The sequence below is a fragment of the Dermacentor albipictus genome, chromosome 6, assembly GCF_038994185.2.
Source record: "Dermacentor albipictus isolate Rhodes 1998 colony chromosome 6, USDA_Dalb.pri_finalv2, whole genome shotgun sequence".
Taxonomy (NCBI): domain Eukaryota; kingdom Metazoa; phylum Arthropoda; class Arachnida; order Ixodida; family Ixodidae; genus Dermacentor; species Dermacentor albipictus.
This window is the reverse complement of record NC_091826.1, coordinates 7,134,475-7,156,781: the sequence shown is the minus strand read 5'-3', so window position 1 is coordinate 7,156,781 and position 22,307 is coordinate 7,134,475. Positions and strand designations below refer to the sequence as shown.

General features: G+C 44.3%; 1 protein-coding gene across 1 annotated transcript; it reads left to right on the top strand.

Moving 5' to 3' along the window:
* Positions 1 to 48: 48 nt before the first annotated feature.
* MCPH1 (Microcephalin) lies at positions 49 to 21,515 on the top strand. The gene is made up of 9 exons (XM_065431166.2): positions 49 to 271; positions 345 to 619; positions 4,453 to 4,546; positions 6,236 to 6,386; positions 10,591 to 10,829; positions 12,150 to 12,407; positions 13,020 to 13,232; positions 18,303 to 18,402; positions 21,334 to 21,515. The coding sequence occupies exons 1-9, from the start codon at positions 179 to 181 to the stop codon at positions 21,405 to 21,407; spliced, it is 1,497 nt and encodes a 498-aa protein (XP_065287238.2). The 5' UTR covers positions 49 to 178; the 3' UTR covers positions 21,408 to 21,515.
* The last annotated feature ends 792 nt before the right edge of the window (positions 21,516 to 22,307 follow it).

Genomic DNA, 22,307 nt, shown 5'->3' with positions numbered 1-22,307 from the left:
AACCAAGGTATATGCGTTTAACGTGTATGTGTGACCGTGTGTGACACTGCCAATCAGGCGATCAGGCAACCATGCAATAAAATGAAAACGGCCGTATAAAAAGAAGCTACGGCTATTAAGGCGCGTCATTCGTTTGCTCCCGAACTTATTCCTTGTTCTCTCGAGTCAATAGGCAGCGATGGGGACTGTGAACCCACAGCAAACGCCTCCTCCAAAGAAAGTTAGATTCGCAGCTACACCCAAGACTCCAGAAACGCCGAGAACGGGGCCGGTAAGAATCAAGGCGTTACTAAGGTATGTCGTTCGAGTCTCGAAAATTCATTGCTCGAATTTTCTTCGCGCAGGGCGTTCCGGAGTCTGTGTATCGGGCGCTGTTGGCGCGGCCGCCGCACGATCCCGATGGACTGATGCGTGATGTTTGCGCTTTCATCGAAGTCCGAGTCGGCACCGAGGATGTGTCGTCGACGTTCGAAAGCCTGATGACGCGGCTGGGCGCCACGGTGCGACGCTATCTTGGCCCCAGCGTGACACACGTCGTGTTCCGCGAGGGCCGCGTGTCCACCCGCAAGCGGGCCCTCCAGCTGGGTATCCCCATCGTGGGCCCGCTCTGGGTCGAAGAGTAAGTTTGTCTAACCCATTGTTTGGCCTAATGCAGTTTTGAAGATGCACTTGCGGAGCAGAGAAAGACTCGGGAGCATAACCGTATTGTGTTCTATGCTACCTCACGGTTGGGCAATGTACGGATGACCAGGGCTTAGTCAGGCGGACAATGTTCTGCCTTTAGCCTTGCCATCCAAGACCTTCACTGTCTCTGAATCAATGCTAAACTAAATAAATAAATAAATCGTGATGAAATAAGAATTAAGAAAACAGCGTTTAGGGGAAACGGAAACGGCGTCCATGCAGAGATCTCTGCTGACACTGGCACCCCACTTTTCTGCTACCTGGCCTTGCAATGGACCTTGCAGAACTCGGCAACACATATTTTGGGCTTGAATCCAATGTGCATGCGTTTAAATCACTAATTTTGACACCCTGAGATGTACCAGCAATTTGACGGCAGTAGTGGTTGGCACTTGCAACTTTGTGGGCCTGTTATTTATCAGTGCTTAAAGGGAGAGTTGAGGAAACAAGATTCACTCTGTCAGTTCTTCAGTGGACGTCTGCTACTTGTTCACAGCTTCTTCTAACTGCACTTTACATGAAAATCAATGTCCTGACCTACTGGAGTCTTTCAATAGACCTCTCCTGGGGTATGTCACACTGTGCCGGCAACATCACAGCATGGCGTCTCCGGCACACGTGCAGTGACGTTGGTTGGCAAAACGCTGTCTCCACCAGCCCTTGGTGGGGTACAGTTGCACAGTGCTTGGTGTGGGTGTGTGCCACGTGGACACATTTTCTTTTCTTTACTTATTTTTGTACAGCTCCACCCTTGACAGTCAGATTGGCAGTATTGTGTGCTGGAGAACATCTGTGTGTGGTTAACGGCATGATGTAAAACTGTTGACGCTGGCTTTTCTTCGTAAATGCAGCACGTTTGTTTTGTAATTATAAAGTGTGTGGCAAAAAGTAGTGACAGTATGGGCTCATCTTTGCATAGGGAAACGGCGCACATTGCTGTGTGGTATAATGCATCATGTTTGCGAAAATGTGGACATGCTGATGTGTCATAGGGGCACTCTTAGTGACCAGGCATCGGCAGAACTTCAGGACCCATAATTTTTATACGGTTGGGAATGAATGAGACACGATTAGTAAGTGCATTTATCTCGGTCCCGTCTACACTGTGTGGAGAAAAAAAATTGTTTCAGCATAATTTATCGGCCTAAAAGTATGACTGTAAATGAGCTCCTCGTGTTGCTATTCTTACCATTCCCATAGCAGCGTATGCCTTGCCACAAGAAACGTGCATGCACTATAAGCATGTTCTTACCATTGCTGAAGCTGTGTGTGTACACTTTGCCACGGGGATTGCACAAAGGACGACCCACTAACATTGTCGCGGTTTTAGCTAAAACAGTGAACTTTCTTGTTTTATTTCTTGTTCCTATACTTCTCTTTACGACGCAAAATTTATTGTGACGATGCGCATAAACACATAAAACTGGGTCTCTTAAAATTAAACTAGCAAAGGGGGGCCGCATGCACAGCGAAGTTAATGCACAACGAATTCAGTATGATTTATGTATGCTTCGTGCACTCGCATTCAGATGACTAAAAGGTAAAATGAATTAAAATATGGTGTTTAACATTCCTGTTCGGCAGAGTGGTTTATGAAGAACGCTGTAAGCGAGAACTCCGGATTAATTTAGAATGCGTAGGGGTTTTTCACTGCGCACCTAAAGCATGATAACGACTGTTCTTGCCTTCCGCATTCATTGGAATTTAGGCGCCACCACCGGGTATGGCTGATTATTGTAGACCAAATTAACCTTGTGTATTCTGTAAGATACACTGTAAATCGACGCAAAATAAGTACATTCACGTCAGCATTATTCATTTTTTTTTTCCCCCAACGACCACGCATTTAAGGGAAGTGTCATTTCGGTACGGGGAAAATGTTCTTTTCTGGTAATATATTTTCTTTCGAAGAGTAATGTAATTTTTGTGGCTATTTGATCTACGACTACGGCGTTTTTACAAAATCGCCGTATGCTGACTTAAAGGCAGCACACACTTGGCAACAATGCTACGTTGTTGTACTAGTAAAATGAGCATGGTTATTTTCTGAGCACACTTCAGAAAATAGCAATATTTATGCAAAACTTTCGATTGTAGCATCTCGGATACAGGCAGCGCTTCTATGCAAAGAACCGGTCGGCTGAACGTTTTTTGCCAACCAGTGCCCACTTCGGAGGCGGCGCAGATGGGAAGGGCGCTCTCAATGACGTCACGCTGTTTGCAGACAGGGAGAAGGGAGGGCACGGCAGCACTGTTACCTCAGACTCGATGTCTGCAACATCTCAGTGACAACAATGATGCCTAATGGAAAAATATCCTGTGGACACCCACTGCCACGACATATAGGATATGTCACTCGCACAATTGTTTAGCTGCACTTTCTGTCAGACATCCCTCCCATGTCTGCGAGAGACATCTTGGTGACATGCTGCAAACGTTTTATGGACATATGTCAGGTCCTTTCACGCAGTGTTGGCTATAATTCCAATTATGTGCACAGCACACGCTGTGTGGCGGGTGCAGCGGGCAGAGCACCCGCTGCTGCATTCTCCAGGGTAGCATATCCCACCACTGTCAATCAATTTTTGCAACACCTGTTTATCGAAGCTCAACTGACGGTACTATTGGGTAGCGTGGCGTTGTCGGCGGGCTGCTGCCTTTGCAGGTGGCACTCAACAGGTGACGTAAGTCCTCATCGTGGATTTGCAGCAGGTTCCACTTTTGATGGGCCTTCTTTTAGGCGACGTTGGTCTCGGAAAGTGTTGACAGTTCGTGGAAGGAATCCGTCTTTGAGTCGCACCGTTTGTGAAAAGGATTCCCTTGCACATGCACAAAGGGGTCTGTGAACACTGCGGGGCGTCCACCCGACCGGCATCCACTCAAGACAACCATAGCGAATTAAGAGCCCATTCTTCATTTCTTGAGGCGTGGTGGTCGAGAATCCTTTTTGCCCGGGGTGCTACACGCCAACCGTAAAGCCGCGCATAAGCAACAGATACGTTGTGTGCACACATTATACTCGCACACGTGAGGAAGTGCAAGGGTCTTACTGAACTAAATGAAATTTTCAAAGTAAATTGCAGCAGAAAATTCGCAAAGTACAATGTGCACACACAAGCTACTGGCACATTAGCTTCGGATTGTAGTTAGAACATGCAAGAAAACATAATTCTCTTACAAGGAAACTCAAAGACAAAGCCTCTTGGAGGACAAATATTCATGCATGTGCAAGAAAATGTCCATGTGCGATATTCTTGGGACATCGATGGTGCGCTGTCCCAACAAGGATCATGTGCAATATCCTTGGAAGATTTGTGATATAATATCCAAAACTGGGCATTTAGCTGATGTCCTATTTGTCTCTAAAACTATGCACACACATTGGGACATTACAGATCAGGATGTCGTATGGACGAAGTGTTTTTGCTGGAATAATCCACTGTGCATCTCCTGAGTTTTGTAGAGCTGTATTCATAAATTTACTTGTAATTATAAGGCTTAAGGCAGTTTAACAAAAGGTTTTAGGCACTGCTTACTATTTGTAACTACTTGTAAAAACGGTCTGTTAGTCTGCTCATAATGACATTGATTGTAAATGTTCTCGGCTTTTCTTTGAAACTGTATACAGACTGCTGTGAACAGTTCAGGATTTGTTTATTCCTTTGGGTTTAAAGCCAATTCTGTTCACTGAAATGTAAGAGGACTCCTCGGATGAGTGAAGGGGGCATGCATGAGCAGTGTGACATTGAAATAAATTGGGGCTTGCAGGTGCCTTGCCCAAGACAGGCTGGCATCTCCAGAGAGGTTCCCAGCACATGTTTCTGCAGCCTATGACTGCCCCATTCTCAGCCGCAAAATAAGGGTAAGCAGTCGGCATTTGCAATGACATACCTTTGTGCTTCCATCTTTTCTATGTGGGGACACATTGGGGACATATATCCTTCAAAATGCATTTATGCCTGCCTGCCTGCAGTTTTAGGCGTGACATGCAGAGAAGCTGAACTCTTGCAAAAGACGGAATGAACGGTGCAAAAGATGAGTCATCGTATAAAGCAACACATGGGTCATGGCAAGCAACTTCATTTGGGGCCATTAGGCAGTGCTGTGTTTCATCCTGCACTTCATTCTGTCATTTGCACCTTTTTTCCTTTTTAGTGTGTACCAACTTCAGCACTGCTCCATTACACAATTGCCATCACTTCATCCTGTTCAGATAGGAACAAGGACCGTGTAAACCCTTATAGAAGTCATTAAGGCGTACTGAGAATGCATGTCCAGACACATTGACGTTTGGTAAACAAATTGTGAAAGTCCTAAGCAAGGCATAGCCTTAAAGGCCAAATGAAACAAAATTTTGGACTGTGTACAATCAGCGCCAAATTAAACTTGAACAGCGGAGCGCATGGCCCATGCATAAGTGAAGATATAGTGTGCGCCGTCCAATCATCACCATTGACAGGCGCACACATCCGGTTTGGCGCACTGCGCGATCCCCCTCTATCGAGATCATTTCGCTTTGGTTCTGGTTCTTACATTTGAAAGGGAGAAAATAAAAATGAAACTAAAATATTGCAGTTTATGGCGAGTCTTGTCGCACAGGTCGCCGAAACCACAAGTGCTGTCGGTGCAAACAGCGGTGCGTGCGTGCGCGTGGTGCAGTTTGCACTGTCATCGCCGCGCGGGTGAATCTACCTTGCGATGACGGTGCAAACTGCACCACGCGCACGCACGCACCGCTGTTCGCACCGACAGCACTTGTGGTTTCGGCGACCTGTGCGACAAGACTCGCCATAAACTGCAATATTTTAGCTTAATTATTATAGCGAAAGCCATACTGCTCGCACTTTCTGCCGATCGGTGGTCGTGGCACCTCCTTACACAGCTGCGCGTCACGTGACCGTGTGACGTCACGCCAGACCGAGAGACGGGGCCCCAGCTCGCTGCTGCGGTGCTACCGAGAGAGGGCGCTCGCTGGTGTGATCTCTCGCTAGGAGGATAAATGGGGCTACAGCTCGGCTCCTCGCAGTGGTCAGCGCGCTGCCTTGCGCTATGTCAGATGATGTATAGCCATAAGTTCAAAGGGCAACCGTGTCCACACCATCAGCCAAGCCAAGGGTATTGCTTTGGCAATCTTCCAGGCTTAACCAAGCTAAGCCTTCAGCCAATTTTTTTATTTTCTCCCTTTCAAATGTAAGAACCAGAACAGAAGTGAAATAATCTTGATATAGGGGGATTGCGCAGTGCGGCCTGGGCACTTGTGGCTGGCCCCAGCATGCTGAAAAATTTTGGATGTGGTAGTGCTCGAGGTGCTGCAGCAAGCCACCAGGTGTATTAATCGTCTGCTTAGGTGCTGTTTAAATGCTTCTAACAAAAAAACTATGCAATTACCAGCTCTTTGACATTGCCAAGATAAGTTCAGGGGTATAGCTAATCATAACAGATTTAGCCAAAGTGAAATTTCGTTGCCCAGTTGGCCTTCAATCTTGGATGCAGATGCATAACACTGGCAGTGCACGAGTGGTGCATGGTGTCAACATGGTTTCCTCTGCAGAAGCCTCGCTCTTGGCGGACCAAGACAGACTCCCCATCTCCAGTTAGGCGGAAGCAGAGGCCACGTTTACTGGACCTGAGGCGCAATGTGTTGCTGGATGAAGCAGTGCTCTCGCCCAGCACGCAACACTTACAGGACATTGTTACAAAAGGTATGCACAGGCAGAACCAATGTTCCTTCAGTAAGCTCGTTGTGCATGCATTGGCATTTGTAGTAGCCATTCTCTGTGTTGCATCAGGTGGCTCTTTATATAACTTGCCAACTTTAAGTTTGCATACTGAGCAAGGTCAATCTACCCATTGAGTGCAGCTAGCACAGGCGCCTCCATAAATATGCATGGATGAAAACATTCAGTGACAGAACTGGACTGTACTAGAAATGATAAGCCACTTCATAAAAGAGCAACAATGAAACATAGAGCAAGTTGTAGTATAAAGAGGAGGCAACACTTATAACATCGCTTGGCAACAGGCGAATGTCTTCAGACAGACTGTCTCCCAGTGAAATACTGCCAGTTAAATAGAAACAAGAGGAATAGTGCTAAGTTAACCTCTCTAGTACAGTGTGGAATCTTGTTGATTCGAACTTCAGATTAACAAAAGTTAACCCCCCCCCCCTCCAGGCTATGCCACACACACGCACGTGCGCGCACACACACACATACCTAAAGTGCCATTACCAGAGCTTTGTCACCCACATCATTTGAGGTTCCTTTTGACTTTCCTCGACCTTTTCACTTGAAGTTTTACTGGGGCTAATAGCTTACTGCATCATTGTTGGTGCAGACGTGCGCAGCTTTTAATTAATATTTTCACTTTATTTCTGCAAATCCTGACAATAGGAGGACACACGCATTAGAAGTCCTAGTGGCGGCTGCCTCATCCGTATTTTCTCACTTCAACATTGTTTTAAATTTGCACTGTAAACACCATGCACATACACAACATATTGAAATTTACACACAGGACAAAGTTTATTATATTTTTGAAAAAGATGGAGGTAGTCAATTAAAAATTATTTCTAAAGGTATGGATAGCCTATGCCTAGAGAATGAATATGTTGCTGTAGATATTCACCATGCTTCAAATTGCTTTGCATGCTTTTTTGACCATGAAAAAAAAACTTAGACTTCAGTGACCACTTCGGCAGGGTCTTTTATCAATGGCGTGTGAGATGCACATGAATGTTGCATGTCTCCGTATTGCTTCTCTTTCCACTAAGCGATGCTAACGACTCAAGAAAAAAAAAACATTTCTAATAATTTACAACATTTATTAGAGATGGAAACACCGTCACTTGCATGCAAAGGCCATAAATATATACAGGGTGCCCCAATTAACTACCATGTACCAATATTTTAAAACGGAGCAATGCATTACTTAAACGCATTGCATTACAATGCATATTGTTGACAGTACATTGTAGCAGCTGTCAGTAATTTTTTCGTTACTAATTATCTAACTCGAGACATACAATCCTAATCATCAACGTGCGAGTCGGGCATTTGAATGCACAGCCAAGGGACATCTAACTGCGGTATTTTCAGGGACGTACTAATTACATGCTAATTTTTCCTGACTGATAAACAAACCCTGCGAAATATGGAGAATACCATGTATCTGTGCTCCCACTCAAATCCTAAAGCAGCACCCTCGAACTACCTCCCTCTGAGTTATCCACAATGAAATAAAGAAAGACATCGTGATCGCGCGAATGCCTTTCTGCTCTGAATCTGCCGCGCCCTGGCCGAAGTAACACATCACGTTTGGTGTTAGTTGGAAACAAGCTGTGATAGCTGTTGTCTTAGCGTAAATAAAGTCCGTGCATGTTTTTTTTTTTTTTTTCTCGCAATACCTATCGCCACAAGAGCGAATTGACAACACCAGTGCAAAAATTTAAAGGTGCATTTTGTTTCGTCGCATGTCTTTCTCTAATGAGCAGAAGGTAAGCATGATGCTTGCCTTGGGATCTGTGAATGGTAACAAGAGGAAGGCCGCAAATATATGTATCAGTCATGGAAGTGTGGCGGTAGACCAAATGCATGGACTATCATCAGAAATTATGAGAACCTGGGACAAACCGGCAGCTGGAAGAAACAGCGGCGGAGGACTCCATCTTTGAGTTCTAGCCTACGCACGAATGTCCTAGCATAAATGGCCTCAAACACTCATACTAGCGTGCGAGACGTGGCTGCCCAAGTACCAATTTCCAAGTCAACACTTTTAAGGATTCTAAGTGACGGCTTTTCACCCGTACCACTTTAACCAGCACCAATGCTTGGAAGATAGGGAGCTGCAGAATCTTCTAGATTTCTCGAATTGACTCTTCACAAAAGCCGATGAGTCACTGGACTTTTTGAGCAACATCATGTGCAAAGATGAAGCCAATTTTCGCAGAAACACCTAGTTAAGTTTGCATATTGCACTCTATTTGAGGGACTCCAATCCACGCTGGGTAAAGTGCAATCGGCACCTGTACCAGTGGTCACTCAATGTGCGGTTCGGAATTTACACTGGTGCTATAATCGGTCCCATTTTCTTCGATCACACACTAACTGGACAGTGTTACCTGAACGAAATCCTTGGAGTAGTGGATTAGTTTTTTAGCGAAGTTCTGCTGTCATGTCTTCCATTTCTGTGGCATCGGCAAAATGGACCACCAACACACAGCAGCAGCCAAGCACGAAACTAGCTGGATGCGACTTTTCCTGTGCAGTAGATCGGAAGGCACAGGCCTGTAAATTGGCCAGCTAGGTCACCTGACCTCTCTCCACTCTATTTCTTTATTTGGGTTTATGTGAAAGCTTGTGCTTACATGATCGAGACGGATGTCAGATTAGTTCAAGGCAAGGATGACGGATACCTGCCGTAGAATTCCTGCATCAGCCAACAAGAAAGCCACTGAAGGTGTGATAAAATGGACACAGTGGTGCTTAGCTGCAAAAGGAGACCTATTCGAACACGTCCTCTCGGCAGCAGCTGGTGTTCAACAAAGCTTACAATGTGTGTGCGTGTGTGTGTGTGTGTGTGTGTGTGTGTCAATTCAGCTTACGTAGAAGTGGTGTATTTACTTTCTTGAATGCATCGGTTTTGTTTTTCTCTACAGGTCTGTTCATCTCGCTTTTATTTTTTGATACAAAGCTGTTTTTGCAGCATGTATACACTCTCATGAAAAATAAAAAGATCACTTCAATTTGGCTCTAGTCCAAAGCAAGTTTCTGATGATGTGGTGCGAGCAAAGCTGGGATTTTGAAACATTCAATGCCTATTACATTGCTTTTCACATTTCGTGCATGGTTGGAGCAGCGCTTCGGCTGCAATATCAAGGGGCTTTTGTTATCAATGTGATCTGTCGGCCATGAGAGACCGGTAATAAGTGTGATATAGAAATGAGAGAAAGGAATAGCTGTGAAGCTGCAAAACCTGCTGTTGCTGCTCCATCCATACAGTTATCAAGCTGATGTGCTGTATCTTTGGGTTTGCGATCGGCTTATTTGAAGGCGCTGCTTTATGATGCAGGTGGGAGCACAGTCACGTGGCATTTTTCATACTTCGTGAGGTTTCTTTGCCAGTCGGAAAAAAATGTACGCAATTAGTACATAGCTGAAAACACCGCTTTTAGATGTCATTTTGGGTGCCTGCAAATGCCTCGTTGACACTTTGATAATTATGACAGTATTTCTCGAGTTAGTAAATTACTTGCATTTACCAAATTAAATCTCGGTAATGAAATAATTACTGGCAGCTACTCCACTGTACTGGAAACAATATGCACTAGGTTTTCTTCGAGTAACGCAACTGCTCTTTTCTTTAATCTTGGTGCATGATACTTGAACACTGTATAATTCACTCAGTAACCGAAATGAGGCCAAGCCGGATTCACTCGAAATCCGAATCAACACTAGTCATGCATAGCAGCGCTTATACTCTTAGTCACAGAAAAACAAATAGAGAGAGAGAGGCTGCAGTTTCACCGGAAAGGTGAAGCAGTATTAGCAATAGCCAAACACGCGACAATTACATGAAGGAAGATTACACCACCGAGAGGACTCGGGCTGTGAAATTGAACTGCCTCCTACCATGAGATTTTGTATATACAGTACTGATATAATGCTGTCAATTCAGCACTCAGTTCTCTGAGGTCACACGAAGTTTCTTCAAGTGCAAGGAACACACACACACACACAAAGGGTTCGGAAAGCTGGTTGGGCCCCAGCCCCCTCCCGGAAAAATGAACTCTCCACCTATGCACCAAGTCATGCACCATAAACTCAGTGGCCACTTCTTTTTACTTGTGCATTATGATTTGACTGCTTTCTAAAGTAATCTCTACAACTGTCCTCATTGATTGTACAGTGAAGGCGCACGTTCCAAGCACCATTTTGGGCACACTGGCCACCCCACAGAAGAGGGAAGCATTTTCCAACTTTCCACTGGCAACTCCTGGTCATACGATGTGCACACTAAAGGCACAGGAACCATACACCCCAATGAGTGAGCTAGCTGCATTGAGGCAAAGCCCACTGCCAGAACTGTCTTCAGAAAAGGACCGCTATATCTGCCGGCGCAGCTTGGAGGACTTCAGTACAAATGTGGTGAGTTCACGCATGTAGACATGTTCAGACCACTTGAGACACTTTTAATTGGTGGGCAGGAGCACATAGCATTGCATGAAAAGTTATGTAAGTGTTAGCTTGCAAGAACTTGGAACTAGTCTTTGTGAGGGCTCTTGTTCGCACCCTGTGAACTGCCATTAGGAAAAATGGCAACATACACGCAGGGCACTTTTGGAGCTTCTGTGCTTGCCCGACTGTCACTCAGTTCCACTGACCGATGAAAAAAGCCACTAGCCCAACTTGCAGCCCTGCAGATTGCATTTAACCGAAACCTTGGTGCCACATTGCATTGTTTTTAGGGTTATTCACTTGCAAAATTAAAAATGCCGGCAGATGAGAAAGGCTTTCTCCCGCATTTCACCCAGTGACTAAACATATTGCAGCCAATTAGAGCAGCACCTTTTTATTGCATAACAGAAGCTTTCATTTTAAGGTGGTCCCCTTTGCCTTTTCCCTCCGATGGCATCATTTTGGACCACAAGCTTGAAACGCCTGTAGAACATAACGTTGCATGTTCTTTGTTTGTTTTCTTGTATGTGCACATTGTCTGTGTTATCATACTTTTACATCTGCTTACAAACTACATCTGCTTCACAGGTGGTTTCTTTCATAGCGGGCCTGTCATTATCAGATGTAAGCAATTTGGTAGCATATCCTGGAATTTTCATGATGATAGCTAGTTACTATATAACATCCTATAAATAAGGGGTCCACCATGCTTAGTGTTCATGTGTCAAGCCTGCCTTCAGCCTGGCTACAGAGTTTTTCATTTCTCTTGTGGCACAAGTTCACCCAGTAATTTTCCTTCAATTGCTTCTCCACCCATTGCATCTTCACATCGTCATCATCAGCCTGTTTTATGTCCACTGCAGGACGAAGGCCTTTCCCTGCAATCTTTATGTACCCCTGTCCTGCCCCAACAGATTCCAACTTTCGCCTGTGAATTTCTTAACTTGATCACCCCTAGTTTTCTACCGTCCTCGACAGCGCTTCCCTTCTCTTGGCAGCCATTCTGTAACTCTAATGCTCCACCGGTTATCTATCCTACGCATCATCTTCACCTACAGTGCAAACATACTGGACACAAATGAACAAGGACGCCACACGAGCACTGCGTGGTGTCATCTTTCCTTCATGCCCAGTTTTTCTGGTTAGCGCTGTCGGTAAAGATATAAACGTGTCTACTCGTCCAACTAGCTGCTGTTTATCGCCCACTGCCTACCTCTGCCTGCCTCTTTCGTGTGATAGCTCTGATACTTTTGTGGTGTTGCATTGACGTTTCACTAAAAACAACTGCAGTGCCGGGCAAGGGCTTGTGCCTTGAGCAGGGCTTCTTGGTTGGAAGGCCCAAACATCGTCCTGACAGGACTGGAACCAGTTGACCGTGATGCTGTCAGTTCTATAGTGAAGGCCCTGGGCGGTTTCACCACCGAAGCTGAGGTCAGCGATCGCACCACACACATCATATGTGGCACCGCGGGTGGAAAGCCACGGCGGACCCTCAGTGTGCTGTTTGCTCTTGCAAGGGGCAGCTGCTGGCTGCTGCCTGTCCAGTGGGTAAGTGTCTGCAAACCAGTGCAGCCATTCCTCCTCGCTGTTAGAGTGAGTTGCCTTGTATTAAGATGACACGGCACAACTGTATTCTCTGAAGCTCCACAAAATCAATAGGGACCATGAAAAAATTTAAACATTTGAATATGTGGAACTTGCCCCAGATGAAGTAGTGCAGTGACTTTGCAACACATTTAAAGGTTCTATTTAATGTCATTTTGTTGCTATAAGAGACCGGATATTTTGGCCTGTGCATTATGTGACCTGCCTAGTAACTCCAGTCTCAACAAGAACACATCTATCCATGTTTTCTGTCTAATTTCTCACAATATGATGTCTACTATTCAGCTTTCCTTGGTAGCCTTTCACACTACAGGTTGTTACTGCAGAATAACCATTACACGTTTTTGTTCTCAAGGATACCGGCGAGCTGCTATTCACCGTTTGGTAGTGACTACGAAATGCTATTCAGCCAACTTGTCTTAGCCCTACTTTCGTCTTACATTTTGTTAAATGCAAGTGCTTCTAAGTGCAGCACTATAGCTCGACTTACTGCTTTTGTTCGGCATTCCTTTTACTCCAACAATAAATTTATGAGGGTGGTGTTATTTGCCGCAGGCTTACCAATCCTTAGAGAGTGGCCGCTGGTTGGACGAGGGCGCTTTCGCATTGAGCCGGCCCAGGTCGGCCGTAGGGAAGAAACGGAAGTCATCGGGGTGCCTCCTGGTACCTGCTCCTCTGCTGGATGGCCAGGGTCCTTTCTACATCGGCCCAGCGACAGCACCTCCCCCACAGCGCATCCGTGATCTGCTACTGCTTCTGGGTGCAGAGGTAATGCAGGAAAGCCTCAGTGTCGCCTTTGCATGGCTAGGTTGACTGTATTGAAAGTGAATCGCAGAAAAAAGAATTTTCCAGGCAACCTTGTTCGAAGAGCAGTTAATATTTCTAGATGTTGAACACCTTCCAGTATTGCTTATGCAGTAGATCCCTGTTCATACTTCTTTCGAGGGACTGCGGAAAAGAACATACAACAGCTGGATGGATGGATGGATGCGAAACTTTAATAACAACAGCTGGAAAAATGTAATATTAAGGAAGGCCTCAAATCGCCGCAGCAGTGTCGGAAATAGCTCTCAATGGCTGCCAGTGCAGTTATTAAATGTCTCGGTGCTCGTACTGTGACTGGGGACTACACATGAGAATGTGTATAATTAAAGGACACGTAGGATGTTTCGCAACGGTGGACCGTTTTTACTCGAAGCATGCTTCACCGCAATATTTAGCATATGCTTCACTGCATAACATGATCTTACTGTGGCGAAGCTGACTAAAGGGAACCGGTAATTATGCAAATTTTACCTGCTTCAAAATGTAGCCCTTATCTTGGCGGATTTGGGCCAGTGTGCATGGTTCCTGGTTGGTTCTGACCAATGAAGATTTCCTTGGGCGCTTTGCCAACTGCTCTGTGCCTATTGCCTCCTGATGTGCTTGTGCAGCATTTTGCAGCTTTGGTTGCTACATGTTGGTCGCTTGTTGCAACATGTGAGCAAATTTACTTCTGCACCGGTAATATTTTTTTTTTGTGACCACCGTGTCCATCGCAGTGTAAGATGTTGGAACATTACAGAATAGTAGCGTATCAAATGGAAACATAACACAGTCAGACCTCGGAAAATAGTCCGAAAAGCTCGTTCACCCAAAAGAATAAAATTTATCAGGCTGAGAGAGGCTTAAAAAAGTCGGTTTCGCCTGAAAGGTGAAGCATTGATTGCGATAGCAAATTAGTGGACAGCTATACGATGTAAGGATAGTAGTTTTATCGGCCGTATAAACTTGTAAACATGGGTGTACTATACTCGCGGGCAACTTTCTGTGGCTATGAAGGTACAAGCACGTGGCTGCTGCACATGTGTTACTGCGCCAAGTAGTCCGGCAGCATTTGACTGCTTTTGGTTGCTGGGAACAGAAGCTGAATCGACTCAACTTCCACGTGCGACGGTTTCGTGTTTCCCCATATGTGAAACGGAAAAGCTGCAAAATACGCGAACTTTTACACTTGGTGGTGTGTTCTGTCTTATTCAACTGTTGCTAATAAGGTGTCTGTTTTCTCTTCTCCAGCCTAAACTAATGTGCATTAAAACATGGCGCTCTTTTCAGAAGCGCTTTTCCTTGTGTGCGCTTTGCCTTCGTTGCTTTCCTTTCGTAACCACAGAAAGTTTTCTGCGAGTAGAACTAAATTAATAAGCATGGTGTCACGCACCCACAAGCCCAGATGAACGCATCTCACTCAACGACTGCAGAAACTCGCTGTAAAAATGCTGCAATGAGGGAATGTGGCAGCAGCAGCGAGCAAAGTGACATTTGTGCAGCCACTTGCATCAATGAAAGTGCAGCGCAGCGCAGACTCTGTACACATCGCAGATGGCTTTCAAGATGCAGCGTCCCGGTCGGTAAGGCACAGCCACCTGTGCCGCCCGGGATAGAATGCCCCCCCCCCCCCCCCCCCCCCCTCCAAGCCTTGCACGCGACTGAGACAACGTGCTTCCTTCCCGCTTTCTGCTGTTGCATGCGCTCATCAACTCACCCTCGCATGCTTTCACTCACACATACAGCTTTGTCGCACACTTTATTGCCTGTTGATTTTGTACGGAACTTCACACCGACACTGGCAGCAGAAATGCGCCTGGAGTGTCCATATAATTGCTATCTCAATAAAAAGTCTCTTATGATACCCTGCCTCATAGCACGCTTGTAGGCAATCACATTTGCTTGGATTTACGCAAGAGTGATGTCTCCATATACAGTCGACAAGAGTGTCACTGCATTGGTGACCTTCGTTGGTGGAGATTGCCATGGAGATCGAAGAAACGAGCCACATTACTTTGCACCACTAGCCTCTTGCAAAAGCACGGGAGGTGGCGCCGCACAAACACGCAGAATGATGCAACAGTGTCTCCAAGACACAACTCTGCTCTGTGGGCGCACTCTGTGTGAAATAATAACCAGTTTTAAAAAATAAATAAAACTGAAACTGCATTAAGTGATTATGACGATAGTGCTGACCGGAAAAAAAAAAGTGTCCCCTGGTGCATTTGTATCGTCTGAGGAGGCCATGCGGCTGCAACACTAGCTCACTTAAAGGGGTGGAGACATGAAAATTTTCATTCATGCATTCTTCAAGCATTGCGTACTAGTTCATGATGCACACCACGGGATTCATATATATACCCGATAAATAATTTAATAATAGCATTATTATACAGAGTGGTTTCGGTTTCTGGGCTTGAGGTGATGCTATGACGTCATAGGAGAGGAAACGCAACGCGGCTTGGTCACATGGGTCACAAAAATAGTGACGTAAAACTATGCTACGTCGTCTGCTCGCACATAAGCGTGCTCTGCCAGCAGAGGTAAACAACTGGCGATTCGAAGTGCATGTCGCGATTATAATTATTGCGAAGAGCAACAACAACGGTAACAAATTATTGCGGCTTGTGAGAGTCGGTGATTCATACCGAAGCACCGCGAGCTTTAGCTTTGAAGTGAACCGGAAAAGGCCTAGCAACGATATCGGCGGCGCTGAACGATCAGAGGCGGTGAGGCTGCCGTCGGTGCCAGAGTGACCACTCCTCGGCCGCTGATTGGCCGCTTCGCCATACAGCTGCCGCACAAACGGGTCTCTACGGCAAGGAAATCTCGCCGTTTGCGAGCAAAACCGCCGTCGCACGGGAGCCCCCGAATGGCAAACGGCGTGCGGCGAGTTTCCGTGCCGGTAACGTCGACAGGCCTTCACATTGAGAAAGGCCAAGCGAACGAGAGACCACTCCGAGCTGCCGAACTATGCGACTGGCAGATGCTACGTCAACTGCTCTCCACGACAGCGCTGTGCATGTCTCGGTTAGCCAGGGGCCAGGGTTAGCTCGGTTACAGTGTTCTAGAAGCCTGTAGCATAGAGAAAGAATTTTTAGAATGACAGGAAGCCGAGCTAGCTAATTAGGATTCATAATGCAAATTAAGGGGCAATTGCGTTCAGACATGGACACGAGAGGAGAGAAGCGGACAACACGAACGCCGCATATCCTTGTCCCTTTTGGAGTTGGCTGGCTAGTGTTACACTCGACGTGTAAAGGCCCGTCCACATTACCGGCATGGCAACTCGCCGCACGCAATTTGCCGTTCGCGGGCCGCCATGCAGTGTTCGTTTTGTCCACTTCTCTCCTCCTGTGTCCGTGTCTGCACGCCTTACCCCTTCTTTGCATTAAGAAGGAATTTCTATACACCTGTAGCTCGGCTATGGAGGCTAGTGGAGGCTATGCTTGGTCGCTCGGCTCAACAGGCTCCGTAATCTGCATTTCATCGCTACTCATCATACGTCACATTTTTGTGCTAGTGTGCTATGACGTCAATGTTTTCGTTCCTCCGCTGCGACGTCATAACTGCCGCCCTAGCGATGGGTCTCGACCACGAGGAGGAGCTTTTAATGACTTTTGGGAGCTGAATTAAAACTATTTTGAAATGTTTGCAGCATCTAATACCTCGTTGTAGGTGCGTTTGCATACGGAAGCAGCCTACAACATACTTTTTATAGCCTCAAAATTTGGTGTCCCAACCCCTTTAATGTTTGCACCCTTTGGAGCGTATCTTGTCCCACAACAATCGTCATCTGTCTTGCCCGCATTTCCTTTCTTCAACGCTCTGAGCCCAGTGTTTTTCAAAAAAGGAAACGCAAGCAAGACAGATGACGATTATTGTTGTGGGACAAATATGCACCTGCAAAGGGTGCAACTGTTCTAACAGTGCTCCTCTGCCAGGGCCTCAATAATAATTTGTACCTCCAATATAGTTTAGGCCAAGTTTACCTCTCCCTTGTCAACTGAGGAAGAGCGAGCATGGCCTCCGAGACGATAAGATGGTGAGCGTGCACCTCCGAATCTTGGGGCCTGTAGAGTGGACCACTGAAAGCCAAGCCAGCAGAAAATTCAACATGGCGGCCTCCAAGATTGTGGCATTGCCCAGGACGAGCGATTTAGTCAGGAAAATCAAACTTCATGGCTCAATTCATCAGAAAAATCGGTAGCGACAATGCATTAGCTTTATGGGAACCCTGATGGTGCGTTTGACTTCTGGAATATCCATCAAGTCTAAAAATTCATTGGCTACTGTGTGTCTAAAGGGCCAGTTTGACCGACCTCATTGTATAGAGGTTGAACTGCAGTTTGGGGACCATGGACCAAGCAGCCCACATGAACACGGTACTATAGCAGACTTAAGAGTGCCTCAAGTAACCTGGTATGGCGAGAGCCTTGCTTTGTGCTTCACCCATAATCAAAATTCTGCTTCAGTCAATTCAATTTAGCTTTCTTGTATGCAGCAAGTTTCTTTCATTAAAATAGATTGGGAATATGTTTAGATTGGCAGATGTCTAATGAAAGTACTGTTGTGTTTCATGTGTATTGAAATGTGGAAGTCTGTGTTGGCCCCAAGCTAAAGCTTCCTCCGAGCTGCAAAATGCTGGTACATTGGCATTCCTCTTAGTTTTGTCTCGCAGTGCTCAAGGATGTTTTTATATCTTTAAATAATTGAAACACAAGCTTGCTTTACTGCATTTTGTGGGAGGCAGATGTCATGAAATATGTGATAATTACAATTTCTAATGAATGGACTTATGCTCTATGGCATAACATGATTTTTAAGAGCTAATAAAACCTTATGACTTACCTAATTGCATGCAGATTTTTCATGCAAGTAATGGCTGCCTTTTCTTGTAATTCCCCTAAATATCTAGTCTTTCTCTATCTGCCAGATAAATAACCTGTTTGGTGGTAAAACGCAAAACAAAGCCTGTGGTATTTTTTATAGTACATTGAATTGTGTGAAAGAAGGGAGTTGACACCCATGCAGGTATCTCCATCATATCTGCGCTGCCAGATAGCCCTGGGTGACCCGCAGCGGGGCCAATGGCTATCCCAGATCACGCACCTCTCCGAACGCTGGCTTCTCGGTATGCACCTCTCGCATTTTCTCCCTGCTGCTTCGTTGTCTTGTGTGATATCTACAGCACTAAAGATGAACGCTTAACATGAGGTAGTCGCTGTGTTCGCCTTTAACTTTGACTATGCCGTACAAGTCAAGCAAGCAACTAGACTACCTTCATTTTGTCTGTTGTGGCACTGTGACATTATTTTCACAGAAGTCTCTGTATTTTTGTGAAAAGTAATTTCAGTATTTACCATGGCTTACAGTTGTCTGTTGCCCAGAGGAAGCCCATCATATCAACTGTTTGTGTAATATTTCAAATTATGACGCTTGCACTTCTGTATTTTGATCTGTTGAATGAGACATTACTTCCTTGTACTGCACATTGTTTTTAAGTTATGCAGAGTTCTATGTTCATAATCTGAAAATAACTTAGTTAGCAACCTTTTTCAGGTTATTACACAGCCTACACGGGGTAATACTATCTTGCATTTAATTCTCGGAACTGCCCCAAGACAGTTGACCAAATTGTCTATTAATGGTTCTAGTGATCATTCCTTACTGCAAGTAATTCTTAACGTACGCTCATTTTTTAAAGGTTTTGCTACTAAAAGATGTAATTATAATAAAGCCAATTACGTTATGAATTCCGAATTAGATATATTTTCCTAGGTGCTCTTACCTTCATTTCATAGTAGGTTGGTGGAGGAGAATTAGATACTATTCAGGAATAAGATACCTTGGTTAACCAGTATGTTCCTCTCATTAAGCTAACCAATGATAAATCTAACCCGTGGTTTGCCAGATCCCTACGTTTACTGAGAAACGGGAAGAAGCACCACTCGGAAAGTGCTACACACTTGCACACAGGAGCTGCTTGGGACTCTTACAAAGAAAGCTTAAAAATTTATTGTTCTGCCCTGTCTTCATAACGATAAATACTTCAGTCGTGACTTACCATCTCTTCTAAAATGCAATCCCAGAAAGTCTTTAGTAAAATTCTGCCTCACATCTTCAGGCAATCATTAGAGACTGGCATGCTGCCCTCAGACTGGAAGATAGCAAAGGTCATACCTATATTTATGTCAGGTAATAAATACACAATGGAAAAGTACTGTCCAATATAATTAACATCTATATGCTGCAATATGCTAGAACATGTAATTGCATAAAATTTCTACAGCCACCTGGAAGCCAACAAATTTTTCTTTTCTGATCAACACAGATTTTGGAGAAAGCTCTCATGTGAGGTGCAATTATTCGAATTAACAACTGATTTACATACTAACATTGAAGAGGATCTACAAACTGATTGTGCTTTTCTACACATTTCAAAAGTGTTTGACCTCGTAGCACATTGCCATTTGGTCTCCCCACGAGAAATATTTGATCGCAAAACTTGAATCTATTCAGACTAGGGCTGCATATTCCGTTTGACGTTGTTATAACTATAACAAAAGCATACCACAAATTAAACTCAATGTCTTACTACAGCCCTTGCATGATCGTCGTGGTGTAGCCCTGCCATCATTATTTCGTAAATACATCCACAATACAGCACCATCAGTTCTCTTGAAACTCCTCATTACAGGTCACAACGGTTGTACAGTAGGTTCAATTTCACGTGCATCTGCGGAAAGAGTAATGCATTTAACTACTCCGCTCTTCCAAGAGCCATCACCTTTGAAATGACTTTTCTGACACCATAGCTTATGAAATTGACCTAGAAAATTTCCGTCTTCTTCTAACAACGAATTTTTCAAACTCTACATAACCTTACATATTTTTGTTGTTGCCTTTCCTGTTATTAATGTGCAACTATGTGTTAAATATTTTGTTATAGCCTAATTATATCCTGCTCACTCTTAGTTCTAATGATTATATTTTACTGTGTGAAATTTTGTTGTTGAATGAGCAGTCGCATTCAAAAGCATTAGGTTTGTTCCTTGTGTATATTGTGATACTATATTACTGTATATTAGCGCATTTCTTAACCTGTATTTTGCGTATATGTATTCACATATGTATTCTGATTATTTTATGTTATAATCTTTCATTGTACTCTCCCCCCTTACACAATGCCTCTAGGGGCTTGTAAAATATATTTAAATAAATGTGTAAATGCTATAAAAAGTAGTATAGTACTAGTAGTACTACTGGTGTACTGGTACGATCTTGAATATACAGACTGCACTAAGCAAAACAAACTTCTAGTTCAATCTGGATCATAGTTGAATGACAACTGTTTCAGGAGTAAAATTTCCTTTCTTGGCATAATTACAAGGATCTTTCACCAGGTAGCACACTCACTATGTGAGCTTTTAGGCATAACACCAAATGGCTTAGAGTGAACCAGCAATATCACACCTCTAAATGTCAGTTGTGATAAAAAGTGATAAATTTGCTGTAGGAGAAAATTTCAATTCAGTACAACTGTATTTAGTGTTCCACTTGGATGTAGAAGTTTTTCCAAGACAAGTGCTTTTTTTGCATTTTGAGACACGCTAGCAGCTTTTTTCACCTGCAGAAATCCACAAAATGGACGTTATTCTCAAATGCAACAGTTCTGGTGCAGTCACCAGAGCAGGACAAATTTTTCTTTCGGCATTTTTTTTTTGACACCAGCGTAATGGTGTCCTCACAGTTTTCAGTCTCTAACGATGAACATTTTTTGTTGCAGACTTTCATTTGAATGTATTTCGGCTGGTTAGCAAGTTTAAAGGAAATTTACCACAATTAAAACAGTAATTTATACAAAGGTCAAAGTATTACTTGCCCAGCCCTAGTCTTTTGTCCGAATGAAGATAATTTAGGAGCAAAGCAGAAAGGAAAATTGTCATCCAGCCAACAGTAGTACGGAGATACAAAGGAGCCTAACATGTATGTGTTTGCCAGCAATAATGCTTTACAGGCATTACTTGATAGTGAGTAAAGAATGTTCTGCTTTTCTTTGCAGATTGTGTCTCTGAACATCAGGTTCTGCCCTATGACAACTACCTGCTGCAGAAGCCATCTAGCAGTAATCATTGATCATCACCTAGTCATCCAAGCATACCTTCTACACACAAAATTTGAAATTTCATTCTTTTAGTCTCATGATTTTATCTTCCCTTTTATAGAGGACAACGTAACATGGCATTTGTTCATAGTCACAATGTTAATACATAGTCGTAGTGACATGTGAAAGCTACTAGGTGTTTATTGCCTTGTGTGAGATGCCTTTTTTTTTACAGTGGCACCTGTTTACTGAGGGTGTGCGAATATTCGAAACTTTCAAATAATGAATCCAATAGTGTCTTATTGAAGTCGGTCGTCGAATTAAGTACAGTCAAACCTGGATATATCAAACCCACATAGAAATAGTTGTATATAACAAACAGTAGCAAAATCCCCTTGAAGATTTTTGTGTAAAATTTTGATTTTATATATCAAATTACCTGTATACTGAACTTTTTTTGTAATCCCCTTCAGATTCGATATATCATATGACTGTAGTAACAATTCGTAAATGTGAATATTTTTGCAATGCTTTACTATTTCAAAACTTCAACTGCACCCAAATACAGTCGCCGACCGATTTTCCGGACTACAAAAATTCGGACATGCCCGATTATTCAGTCAGCCTCGCGGCACCGCCATTCTCCCCATAGACCATAATGTATAACAACTGCCGAAAGTTCGGACACCTTGCAACCTCTCGTCTGATTTTTCGGACACTCCTTGAGCCAACTCGATCGAGAGCACCATGCATCGACTCTAGGCTGTTTCACATGCTGCAACTGCAACGACGAAAATCGGTGCTGTCGCACGCGTCGCAATGCGATTTTTAGAGGACTCATTTCACATGATTGCGATTTCAACAGTGCGACTGGTGCGACGCCCAGGGTTGCTTAGTGCCAGGTTTCGTGGCACACGCTGCATAATTCTTTT